The sequence below is a fragment of the Struthio camelus genome, chromosome 6 (assembly GCF_040807025.1).
Source record: "Struthio camelus isolate bStrCam1 chromosome 6, bStrCam1.hap1, whole genome shotgun sequence".
In the NCBI taxonomy this organism is placed as follows: Eukaryota; Metazoa; Chordata; class Aves; order Struthioniformes; family Struthionidae; genus Struthio; species Struthio camelus.
Window position 1 is genome coordinate 24,221,518 of NC_090947.1, and position 13,658 is coordinate 24,235,175.

A 13,658-nucleotide genomic window follows, 5' to 3' on the forward strand; every position below is an offset into this window, starting at 1 on the left:
ACAAATTGAAAGCTCTAAAAACCCTCTGGAGTTATGCCAGAGTTATTCCAATCAGGAGACAAGGCAAAACACAAGTAATGCTACAATAGATAGGAAATGCTACTTTCTCTTTAAAACTGGAAGTCAGCTCTCAGTGAAAAAGAAAGCAAGATGAAATAATGTTCTTCTATTTCTACTACTGCACTTTTCATCTTGACAGCTGAAGATAAATGCCAGGCTAGAGGTTTTGAGCTCTCACCATGATTCTAGCAACCCATCAACCTATTTTCAGGAAAATCGACCTGTTAAGAGATCTTTCTTTATTTTCTGTGCACCAAGCATACAGACACAAAGTCTACAACTCTAAAATTAAGACCTAGTCAAGAAGTCAATGCTTCTGGAGGCTGGCAATGCTATAGAGATTTCATTTTTATCTCTACATCGTCTTGTAACCAGACTCATTAAACAACATACAGATGACTTTTAGTAAAGCTGGCTGAAAGTCAGGACATCTGTTCCTGAGGAAATTTTGGCATTTGTAGATTTCTATTTCATTCCAAACTGGAAGAAAAACAAGTATTTGCTATGTTTCCTATAAATGCTCTAGAAAATAACAATTGTAGATTAGCACAAAAAAAAAAAAAAAGTTCTTCTAATTAGGATATAGGGTGTGTTTGCTTCATTACCACCCAAACAAGTGATATCTTTTTAATATCTCATTTGCTAGATCAGTCAATATTTCATAGCTGCTCTTGATGCTTTTTAAAATAAAATATTATAGAATGACATGATGCTATTGTGGTACATACATTTTTTATTGCACATTTGTGATGTGTACATGCACATGTGCATATATATATGTACATGTATGAACATACGTATTCATGTGTATATGCACACAAGTACATATGTGTATATTTACACAAACAATTAGTGATCTTGGAACTAGAATACTAGTTTCTCTGGAGTTTTGTCTAAGACTGATTTAATTTTATTATTTTGAACATAAAGGGAATAAAAGCTTCTGCAGTAAGACATGCGATCACCCTCTGCTTTACTCTTTATAGGTAACACAAAATGTTCTCTCTTCCAGGCACCTCTTTCTGAACTTTTTTTTAAGAATATAATTATCCTCAAGATACTGCAATGTGGAAGAGAATCAACTTATGCAGCACAAACCTCCTTGCTCATTTACATCCCCTTTGCTTACAGGCCAGGCTATAATAAAAGCATTCAAAAGACTTGTTCTATGGCATATGGAAAAATCCAGATGTCCATTCAATCAAATGTATGTGCTCCGCCCCAATCACCTCCTGAATGCTAACAAACTGAACTTCAACCTAATTCCCACTCATTCAAGCTTCCACCAAGGTTTACCTACTTCATACTATAGCTATAGAATCCCAGGACCTTCTTTGAGCCTTACATTTTGAAAGCACTCCATTTAACAAGTTTTATTATTTCACAGAATCACTGAGGTTGGAAGGGACCTCTGGAGATCATCAAGTCTTACCCTCGCTCACACCATGGTCAGCTACAGCAGGTTGCTCAGGACCACGTTCAGCTGGAATATCTCCAAGGACAGAGACTCCACAACCTCTCTGGGCAACCTGTTTGACTAGCGCTACAGTAAAAAAGTTGTTTCTTATGTTTAAGCAGCATTTCCTGCGTCTCATTTGCCAATTGCTTCTTGTCCTTTTACTGGACACCACTAAGATGGCTCTCGTTCCATCTTGTTTACTCCTCCCCATCAGATATGATCTGGTAAGATCCCCCCCCCTTGAGCCCCCTCTTCTCAGGGCTAAACGATTCCAGTTCTCTCTGCTTCTCATACGTCAGATGCTCCAGGCCCTTGATCAACTTTGTGGCTCTTTGTTGGACTGGCTCTAGTATACCCACATCTTTCTTGTACTGGGGAGCCCAGCACTGGACAGAGTCCTCCAGGTGTGGCCTCACCAGTGCTGAGAGGAGGGGAATAATCACTTCCCTCGACCTGCTGCCAGCACTTTTCCTAATGCAGACCAGAATGCTGTTGGCCTTTTTTGCTGAAAGGGTGCATCGCTGGCTCTTATTCAACTTGTCCACCAGGACTCCCAGGACTCCATTTGCAGTTCAATTCATCATAATCATGTCAACGCAATCACTGCAAAGTTAATTTAGTACAATGAGTGTTGTAATCCTAGGGGGAGTTTGGCTTTGGAACTGTGAATAATTTCATTCTATTCTCTTATCAGTTCTCTCCCTTTTCTGATACTAGGTGTGTGGGAAAAGTTGACAGATAAGTATCAACTACCCAATTATTGCTTTAATAGCTACAAAACACCCTCCCAATTGTGGTGTAATCACTTGCCATCCTTTTTCTGAGAGACTCCTCTCCTGCATACTGTCCGTAAGAGGAATAAATACATCCAATTGGATCAGGTCATCTCGTCCAATAGCACGCTTTGGATAAATTCTAGTTGTAAACAAGAGGAAGTCCAAGAAAATCTAATGTACAATTATGGAAAAACCTGTCGACAGGCACATTCCCGTTCATGACCTTTCTATTCAATTGTGAATCTTCTCATTAACCATATCATTACCTAGAACTTTTTGTTTTCAACTGAAGCAACTGGTCTCACCAGTTGCAATACGGATTCTGGTCCCAATGACTCACTGGCCTAGCCTGCTACAGCAATGCCCATGAAAGCCACAGCCCTGACAGTGAACTCCCGTGAGGATGGAACTCTCTGGTTCCCCAGTTGAGTAGGTTTCCTCCTGGTAGATAAGTTGGTCAGGGGAGCGCACTGCTAGCCGAATTCACTCTGTTAAAGTTATCCTAAAAATTTCTCAGCTTACTTTCGTTTCACATAGATTTAATTTTCTCTGCTTTGTTATAGTATAATCCCTGCAGTTGTAGGCTTATGTTCTGTGTTTATGCTGTCCACTTGAAAAGCAGTTGCCATATTCAGGTAGAATTCGGTACTTCTTAAGGAGCATATCTTGTTCAGACTGTCCTTTTTACAACAGCACAACAAACAGCTCGTCTCCAGCTATGCAGACCATTACATTTCTCTCAGCAGCAGGCACACTCCACTACCACTGCACATACAAGCAAAAGTAAGCACAGCAGATATTACCGTATGTCACTCCAATCGTAGTTTTCCCAGTCGCTCACTTCTGTGACCAACAACTGCTTCTGAGTAAGTGCAGCTTCTTTACTTTGCCCTGTGCATCATACCCCTATTTCCAAAGGAGGAAATCCTTGCCACCTCATGAAAGAGTCTCTCTCTGTTCTAGAGGGTTATGCTTGTTTGTACTATTTGTCTTCGTAGGCAATAGTAGTGCAGAAGCAGCTCTCCAAATATAAAGATCCATATGACTATAGGTTGTTGAACACCACAGCAAACTTGAGGCTACCTTCTACTTCCACTTTCTTCTCTTTAAGCAATAGAGTTCCAAGGATGTGGCTTCCAGGTCACAGTCCCAGTGAAAATACAGATACCTTTACAACACTTTGCAACACTAAACTAAATGCAGTCATCAACAGAAGGAAAAAAGATGTGAAAAGATCTTAAGCCCAAAGTAAGAATTTCAGTCGTGTTTCTATCAAGCCTGCTTTTCCTCTTCCTGCAGAAATAAAAAACGTTAAGTTTATCTCACAGGATGGCAAACAGGAAATAAACAGATGTGATCAAACCACATGTAATAAACCAAGAAGCCACTTCTTCCTTTGGGTCATCCCCTTGCTATTAAAAATAGAGCAACTAGTTTGTTACAAAGGATAGATAAATACTACTGCATGCAGAAATACTAACATAGCCTCAGGAATCTAAGATTTTTATGCCAGCAACACCCACTGGAGTGTAACCTCTGGTTTTTGCACCAGTGTAACATGTCAGCTAGATTTTTTTTGTAACATAGGTTGTTCCTCCCCTCCCTGCAGGAGGAACCAAGACAGAGAAATACCGTTAAAAGGAAGCTTTTACTGCACTCACATTAAGGAAAATTGCAAGTGGCTTAGATATATTGCTTTAACCATCCTAGCGTGACCTCTGTGTGCATAGAAGGCTTTTCATCATCTAAAAATTGAACAATAAAGCACATCATTTGTAACATCAAAATGACGTTTAGGTTAGCGAACCTGAAAGATACTTCACTAATACAAGGTAGTTTGGCAGATCTTAGCGTTCTGTTCTTCCCTGTTTACAAGGCAACTTGGATTAATAGCTGACATACGAATATATATTTACTGTACATATTATAATAAACGTTATATAACAGCTAATTGGATGCTATGCTTCTATACGGCTCTTAGCTATTCTTAGCAATTGCACAGACAATTATCTTAAGACTTATAATTTGGTTATGCAACATCAATAACATTTAGTTACATGAGGTTTCACTTTTGCTCACCAGTATTAAAGTTTACAAAAGGCAGACTTCTGGATTATGAGACATATTAACTACATAGAAAAAAATTCTTACATTTTACTCACAGCTATCTTTTATGTAAAAGACACAGTTTTGTGTTACAGGTGCATCTATATTACAAAATGTCTCTAAGACGACAATTGGCTATGCTAAATATTGTCGCTCTTCCACCTCTGTCACTATGTGACTACTTCAGAAAAACTAGAAGGGAATCATGCCTTCGAGAAGTCAATGGATGCCAGCTGGTCTTTACAGAAGATTCTATAATGCTACACCACGTACTAAAAAGGCTTTCCCTGAAGATGTTAGCCCATCCGATTGTCGGAAACTTTGCTTACCTGTGAGCAAAGCTTTAGAGATTCCATTTCTTTCAAGTGATCAGAGACCCATATGTTTTCCCCTTCCCTTGACCTGGTGCCCATCCCTGCTGCCCCCCTCACCTTTAAAATCTGCAAACGCCTAACAAGTGAAGGGAGTCATTGGTGTCTGAGATCACAAAAGGACGAAGATGTTAGGTTAACCCCTCTAACGAACTGTTGATACACACCATATGCCTTTGGCTATCTGTAAGGTGCCAATTATAGTTTTAAGCGTACCCTTAAATATTGCATAATGTTACATCACTTATGAAAGTTAGATACTTCTGTGCTGTAATTCTAAGTTCCTTTTCAAAACTCCAAGAAGACCTTGAGACAGGCACAGAAACTCCAAATGCTAATGAATTGTCAAGCCACTGTAAATGTGGAATTTTTTTATGACTGCTAGGAAAAAAAAATACGGTTAAGTAAGGACCAGTTAGCTCAGGCATCTCCTTCCTCTCCACCTTGTTGACAACAGAAATAGAGTCAAAGGAATAGATGCCCCCAAATACTAATTTAGTGAATACTTTCTATGGACTAACAAGAAACTAAGGTGCAGGAAAGGGCTGTATACCAGGAGCTCTTCCTTTTCTGAGGATTCTTTGCAAATGCCTATTAATCAATTGACAGAGGCAGAAGCAGAAGCAACAGATATGGCCACAGGCAATTTTGATCAAATTCTGCAGTTACAGAAATCCAGGCAAGATGTGAATGGAAGTTTCTAACAGGAATTGAAACCTGTACTCAGACAAAACTCCACTAATGTCAGTTCTGCCTGAGTAATAAGCTCTCACTCTCTAGTGGTGACTTGTCAGAGAAACCGTTTCCTCAGCTGAATTGTGGTTCGGCTGTCATACTTTAGTCACCTGGATATTTTAGAACTGAGTTTTAATGGTATTCTCTACAGGAGCTCAATGCATACTTCCTCCTGAACTCTAAATTTCGAGTTTGGCACTAGTGTGTATCTATAAATAGTCCTTTAAGAAGGACATTTAATTAGTACATATTTTCTCCACTCTACAGTCTTTTAAAAGAACATAGCTTACATTTGAATACACACCTACATTTTCCTCCAAGCAAGAGGCACGTACCAGTCAACACAAGCACAATCAATGTGAGTGAATGCACACCATGCCAATCAGAGCCTGGTAAGACAGAGATCCATCCATGCCAAGACAGATAATGACTCTGCAGGGAAAAACAGTTGTTTTGCTCTGAGATATCTACCTGAACTAGAGACTGAAATCCAAACATTGCAACCCTAGGAAACAAAAACAGGTTACATAAAGAAAAAAACCAAAAGAAACAGAGAAATGGAGAACACAATCAGTGTGATATAAATTTGCTTTTTAAAGCTATTTAATGTTACTATTTCAGAAAGAAACTGGTTTAAAATTTAAAAAGATATAGCTGTCCAGTTATTATTTTCCTTAACTGACTGTATTCTCATAATGAAGTTATCAGTCTCAATGTCCCATTCAATTCTGACCAAATTGTATGTATCAAATACTGTTCAAGCAAATAAGACATTACAGACTGTCTTATAAAAAAAGACAGCGAACATCTATCTGCCTCTACTTACACACAGCGAATTATATGTGAATAATCACATCCTGACCAATACACAGGAAGCAGAGCATGAAATCTACAAATATCACAACCTACAAACAGCTTTTGATGAAAGTAATGATCCCTTCCTCACCTGACCTGGCAGGAGAGGTTCTGGACTGCTGGAAATGCATCAGGTTTGTATTCCCTCTTCCAAATTTTTTATGTACTCTAGCCTTCTTGTTGTCATAAGAAAGCACCAATACTAGGGACTGTGACAATCAAATTTGTATATATACACCACAAGCCAGCAACATTTGCAAGGCTTACATGTATTGCCATCTGAATGAATTTACATAGTTAGTAAAAAAAAAAAATATACTCATTGTACCCTGACCCACTAGGAATTAGACCGTGTCATATTAACTGAAAGTCAGTTGAGGTTACTTTTGAGGCTGCATTATCATTAGAAAAGCAAGCTATCATATAAAAACCATGAACTTCCATACGCTTAATGTTTAGAATATCTTGATCTGGCTTACCATAAACTATGAGGCTGGCTCAGTTTAAATCAGAGCAGCTGGAGGGCTGTTCCTACTTATAAGCAAGCTACCCGTGATCATATGAGCCATTCCATCAGATGAGGAATACCAGCTTCCCCTTTGAGATATCCCCCTATGTCAGAGGACAACAAAGGCATTAGAAGCTTAGTTGGCTGATTTATGGAGCCATGTCATCAGATCTGAACTCAAATAGCTGCTTACAAGGTGCAGGGAAGAAAGTATATTGCAACTATAGTACCAAGATGAGAAATGAGAAATTTGAAAACACAAGCCAAGTGTAAAGAAAGCAGTAATATCTAGTTACTTGACTCAGACAGAAACAGAAGATTGCTGGATCAGCCAGAAACATGTTTAGTTAGCACTTCTTTTGGAGGATTCAGTCAACTACTCTCTTGGGAAAGAGCTCTAAAGTGCAGGAGTGTTAAACTCCTGTTCTGTGTAAAACAAGCACACCGACTGCTGGAGCAAACACTGTTTTCATTTACTCACATGCCTCTCCAGATGAGATTGGATCACAGAGGACATGCTTGGGAAAATGGGAAAGGCTGTTTCCTAGAGCAAGGTTTAGCTCAGAAAGAGAAGATCTACAGGATCAGGGTCCCAAAAGTGAGAGGAGAAAAATTGTACTTGTCTAGGATAACAGATGCTTCTTTACCTTTTTAGGCCAATCAAAACTACAACATCCTACTACTACCAAGACCAGTTTCAATCGAGCTTTAGCCTATCTTGCCTACACACTAGAACTGGAGAGAATCTGGGGAGACAAAAGCTGGTATTATACATGCACTTATGTCCTCTTAGAGCTGAAGGTGTCCTATAGCGCAGGAGGGTTCCTTAACTGCTTACCTGCCTTTAAGAAACACAAAATAGATGCATACTATGAGGAAATATGTCCCCACTTACCACTGCAAAGCTAACCTCATTCCATCTTCCAAATTACTGGGTGACATTATCTTTGTGCTTAGCTATTATAGTTTTCTAAAATGTAGTTTCTGCTTAAAAAAAGGAGATAAATGACAAGGAAGGGAAAAGAAAAAAAAGGCTATTAAGGTATTTTAGCACCTCATCCATAACTATGATGGCCTCAGCACATAGATCCACTAAATCTCACAGTTATGAGATTATGCCTTAGAGCAAAGCTCCTTTCTAGAGCACTCATCATCAGATCCAGCTGCTGAACCGATTCAGCATACACTTAATGTTCTCATCTACTTTTTGCTTTCTTCTGAGACTACTGGTCAGGGTAGAGAAATCAGTAAAAGTGATTTTCTAAAAAAAAAAAAAAAAAAAAAGTATACCTTCAGAAGTGTCTTTTCTTAACTTGGCTAGTTAATTCATCAAGCTATTAACAAAAAAAAAACAGTAAGACGCAACTCTGTTAATGTTAGGTAAATACGCACAGAACAAAATTTCCAACTGCTATCTTTTCAATCGCACCCACAAACATGTACACACAAATATATATAAACAAAGTTAACGTCTAACCTCTAGCACGGCAAATTTTAAAGCAAAGAAATGCGAAGTCAAAATCACAGCACCTCCTGAATTGTACTTCTTATTACTGTGAAGACTTATGATGTCAGACACTCTTTATAGCAAGGGAGGTAAAACCATACTGCTCTAACAGCCTAGCAGTCAGCTACAGTGAAGGAGTTAGAAAAATCTGATCAAGTAGTTTATGTCCATTACTTAACAACATTCTGTGGCTGCTTATCTATCAGCATAAAGAATTGTAACAGCACCTATTTTAGGTATCTCACAAAACAAAACAGAATACATTGAGGCTATAAATATTGCAGTACAGTCATAGATTTGAAGTAGACCTAGAATTCCTTTAACATATTACAGCATCTACTTTTGTTTGCTTTTTTAAATGCTCCCATTGGAAAACTAGGGGACTGCAACATATCTCCAAAAAATTGTTCCAAGATGTAGCATATACAGCATCAGCCATCCACAACATGAGTTTTGGGAAAAAAAAAAAAAAAAAAAAAAAAAGCAGCTGCTTTTATATACAGAAGAAAACAATGAAAAGTTACCAACTTCACAGATACCTTTCTCTTCTCCTTTCCAGATCTCAGATAGCTTTACCAATTGAAAGAACTGCAAGCCTTTAATTAATGATGTGCATGAGGCACTTCTGTTGCTCTCAACAGACGAAGCAGAGCTCCGACAAAATGAATTACTAATAAGCAATAATAAGGTTTGATCTTTCCCCCATTCAAGTCAAAGACAATCCTCCTGCTTTGATCAGTGGAAACAGGTCCAGTCACTTTTGCTCAGCCTGCTTTAATAAAATGCTCTGTATTAAAAATTACAATCGTACCATGTTCTGTGGATTAATCTCACACAAAATGGCCTGATCCTCCTCTCATAGTGGAGTTTTGTAATTGATTTAAAATTAAAATGTAACAAGCGCAGACTCCAATAACTGCTAATAAAAACTCTTCAGAGGTCTACCACGTACTATCAGGCTAACAGCACATATTTCCAGAGCTGACTTTCAAAAGCAACCTATAGAATAGAAAAGCGTTATGAAAACATACTGATTTTCTCCTCTGCATAACTATACATTTATGCACGAATGTACTGTAAAACAAAAAGTGACTTTAATTAAATGAACAAAAATAACCCAGGAAAATAACTGGGCATGGGCACACACAATGAAATAAATCAGGCTAGCTCCTTTAACACTAATAGCCACATCAGAACAAGCAGAAACAAGATGATTCTAAGTTTACATTTAAATTGTCTCCTTGACTAACTGTTCTTCCACCTGCTGTCTTCCACCTCAGACCTGCTGTGATACGTATTGCAGTTCTAGACGGCAAGATATGCAACATCACGCACCTACTTTTGGCACTATAAAAGTACATACTGTAGAAAGTGCGAAGGAAGAACTCAAACTAATTATCTGACATTATCGAAATGATACCTGGAACTCAAAATGTAGTTATATTGCAGTATTTAATTCAGGATCACTGTTTAAATCAACTTTTGATAACCTCAAGTTTACAGGCAGATTACATATTTACTAAAAAGACAGGAACATTTGTAAAGCAACACAGAAGTTAACAACAGCCCACGACAGCTTAGTTTTTAAAATAAATCTTGTATTCTCAACGGGGTAATGAAAACAGCCAAATTCTTCAGAAAAGCCCAGGCACCAAATTCTAACAAGGACAAGTGAATGCTTAGGAGACGTAAATAGAGTTCTACCTGTCAGATCAGCTATTTTATAATTTCTAAACTATCCTGATAGTCTTTTTTTGTATGTAACAATTACTGGTCTTCCTTTATCCTTCTTGACTATCCTAATAGCATTACCTAAGAAGACAGCACTGAAAATATGCAGGTACTGATATACAGAACCACTCTTTTGTTCTATGCATATAAAGTGAGTACTATCTTTTTTGGCAGCAGAGAACTGAGCACAAATGAGCAACCTGCTTCACTTCAACTGCTACCCCATTAAAGGTGGCCTCTGTTAAATACACATAAGGAAAGGCTCACAAAAAAAAAAAATCAGTATTTATTTCTGAACAACCTCTAGTGTGATTTGCCCTGTTTAAATATACATATGTATGTCTGTATATATTTATACACTTGTGATCACACAATTCAAAAAGCATGTTTTGCAAAATAGCAAGTTTAGTTTAATGCTGAACAGTACCAGGACTGTTTCTCCCCTGAGATCCTGAGTCCAGATAGCATTTGGAGTACTTCCAATATATAGCATGGCTTATTCACATTGCTACCACTGAAATTAGTCAAGCAAAATTCCGCTTAGCCACATAATAGCAACCTAATTTTACGCTCCTACTTACTATTAAACTTCACGTTTATATCTGACGTTTACACTTAAAAGCAGCTATCCTGCTCTTAGCCACAGAGCACGTTATTTCCTGAATCACAAAGCATCAGCATGGAAGGTCTCCAGCAGCAGAATAAAAAGGACAAATCCTGCCCCCCAGTGTAACTTACCCTAACCTTACAGCTGCACAGAGGGCAACGAGCGCTTTCTAGCAGTTCGTTTCTCCCACAATTTAGTCACTCCGCGGGAGACCCCGTGAGGAAGGATGGGCAAACACCCACCCCCCCGCCCCGTGTCTGTGGGGACGCTCCCGTGTCCGCGGGCAGGCGGGGACGGCGCCCCCCTTCCCCCACCCCCCCCGCCGCGGCGCCCTGCCCGCCCGCTGCACCCGCTCCCGCCCTGCCGAGCCGTAGTTGCGGGCGCTGCCCGGAGGTGGGGGGGGGGGGGCGGCCATGGCGCAGGTGGCGCCAGGGCCCTTCTCCCCTCCCGGCCCAGGCCCCGCGGCCGCGCCGCAGGTGAAGCGCCGCCGCCCGTCCCCGTCGACACCTCGCCTCCTAGCGCCCGCACCGCGCCGCACGGGCACCGGCAGCCGGAGCCGCGGCTCCCTCCTCAGACCCCTCCGCCGCCCGCCCGGCCCCGCTACGTGACCGGCCGAGGGGGGCGGGAGAACGTCAGAGCCCGGCAGGGCCGAGAGCGAAGGCGGCAGCCGCGGGGGGAAGGAGGGACCCGCGGCGGCGGCGGCAGCTCCCGCGGCTCTCGGCAGCGTTTTCGGCGAGCTGCCCCCGGCGGGCGGCAGCCTGCGCGGCCCGCGGAGCCGCCGCGCCGCGCCGAGCGGGCAGCGGCGGGGCGGCTCTGCGTTACCTTTCGAAGAGCAGGCGGATCATGAAGATGCAGAAGGCGAGGGGGAAGGCGAGGTAGAGGTCCTCCGCCTGCGGGAAGGTGGCTTCCTCCGTGCTCTTCAGGTCGGCCCAGGTGACATTGTGCGGCAGCCAGAACCGCTCGTTCCAGAACCAGGCGAGGATCCCTGCCATCTTTGCTTTGTCTGCCGCGGCGCCCCCCGCGCTGCCCGCCCGCCTCCCTCACCGCCGCCAGGCGCGTGCGAGCGCCAGCGGCTGCCGGCGAAGAGGAGGATGGAGGCGTGTGTCCGCCCCGCCGCAGCCGCCGATGATGCTGCCGAGCGGCGCGCTGTGCTGGCTCCCCGCCCCGGCCGCCCGGCACGGGAAGCGGCCGCCCCGCCTGTCACACGGCCGCGCCGGCCCCCATTGGCTCCCGCGCGCTGCCCGCCGGCGGCGCGGCCGTTAGCGCGCGCGCGGCGCGGCCGTTAGGCGGGCTGCCCGCCGGGGAGCTGCCCCGCCGCCCTGAGGGCTCCCCAAAACTTCCCGCCAGGCAGCCTCGCGGCGGCCCCGCAGGGCGCCATGGGCCGCCCGCCGGCCAGGAGAAGCGCCCCACGCCCTGCAAACGGCAGTTACGCGGCGGCGCTTACCGCAGCCGGGCTTGTCCGCAGCGGCTTAAGAGAGGCAGCCTCCGGGTCAGGGCTGGCTCAGCATCGTAACTAAACGGGCCTCCTCAACGTTATCGCCTTCAACGTATCGCCAACGTTATCGGCTCCGATATTGCCTCCCACAGTTAAGCAAGACTTACTTAGAGTGCGTTACTTCTCGAGATCTCTAATTCACGCTGAACGTGGGAAAGGTGTTGCTATTTTTAAAAGCTGAGGGCAGCAATAAAAAGCCTCCCACTTCTGAACTCTGCAAAACCGCCGGGTTCACTGTGTGATCCGCTGCCAGAGCCTGAACCTGGGTTCCCCCACCAAGACACCTGAGAGGAGTATCATGCTTTGCAGTCTCATACTGAGGCATTTAAATGGGAGCTGGACTGTTCTGACCTACTGAAACACTTAATGACTTAATCCCATAGTCATTTACAGCAAACAGGTGTAAACGAGGCATGGAAAAGTGCCGGAGAACACACCACTAACCAGCCACAAAACTGAGGTAACCACTACAGCTACGCACTCCTGACTGAAGAACACCTTTTTCTCTTTACATAGCTGTTTATTTTCAGTTACTTATCTCACTGCCCAGTCCCAGTAGAGGCAAGCTACATGCAGTTTTCATTTTCCTATAAGCAGACATTCTGCTCTCCTCTCTCTCGTTAGCTCAGGCTTGCCATGTCTACATTCAGAAGAAAATTACGGTTGTCTCCACTGGACTTTACAGCAAAGATGACTAACATGCCATAGCGTAGCTTCAGCCTCTGGACTACAGATAGGGTGTTCTAGGCCTGGATAAAATTACTTCCAGGAGTAGATACAGTGGTCCTGAAACATCACTGTTTTTTCTGCACTGCCTCGCTTTATTTTGGATGACTTTGGTTTTCTCCCCTGAATCATCATGGTCTCTGTTGGCCACTTAATACTAAGAGAACTGACTGACTTCCGCAGAAGACGTACTCCTGAATTTTATCATCCTACTTTCAGATTTTCTGCTAGCTTGCTGTTCTTCCCTGACTCTGCTTGTCCTTACTGAAAAATTAATTACACAGCTCCTCACATCTGTGCTGACATCTCTGTGCTGAAGAAAATTCTAAGGTAAACACACAAGTCTGACACTGTGAAAGCGGTATACAGATTTAAACAAAACAAACTATTTATGTATATGAAGGGAACTTCCATCTAGGGCATTCGGGGATGTTTCAGGGAATGCTGTGACAGGATATCTGAGGAATCATGCAGGTGAATCTGCCACTAGATTCTGCTTTAGTTCTGAGTCAACATGCTAAATATCCATAAACACCCTAATTCAGTCCTTGTGGTTGCTTTGTGGGGAGAGAGAAAAGAGCTGGTATCTGGAAACTATTCCCTGGACACCTGGTCCTTCAAATAAAAGAAAGTGTGGGCTGTAGCACCACCGTCAGATGTGCTTGCCCTCATTTCTTCCTGAACCGTGAGGAGGTGAGCGTGGCACTTGCTGTGCCCATCTG

General features: G+C 42.8%; 2 protein-coding genes across 4 annotated transcripts in view; one reads left to right on the forward strand and one right to left on the reverse strand.

Annotated features, from left to right (window-relative positions):
* Window positions 1-11,905, reverse strand: part of CERS6 (ceramide synthase 6) — a 133,914-nt gene extending 122,009 nt beyond the window's left edge. Inside the window, exon 1 of one of the 2 annotated variants that reach the window (XM_068948688.1) lies at window positions 11,538-11,905. In XM_068948688.1, coding sequence (XP_068804789.1) covers window positions 11,538-11,707 — 170 coding nt within the window. In that variant the 5' untranslated portion in view covers window positions 11,708-11,905. The remainder of the gene's footprint in view (window positions 1-11,537) is intronic. The other variant, XM_068948687.1, reaches the window with a different exon arrangement.
* Window positions 11,906-12,141: 236 nt separating this feature from the next.
* STK39 (serine/threonine kinase 39) overlaps window positions 12,142-13,658 on the forward strand; it is a 148,136-nt gene continuing 146,619 nt past the window's right edge. For both annotated transcript variants that reach the window (XM_009666060.2, XM_009666075.2), the window contains exon 1: window positions 12,142-13,266. The gene's annotated coding sequence lies outside the window, so the exon portion shown is untranslated. The remainder of the gene's footprint in view (window positions 13,267-13,658) is intronic.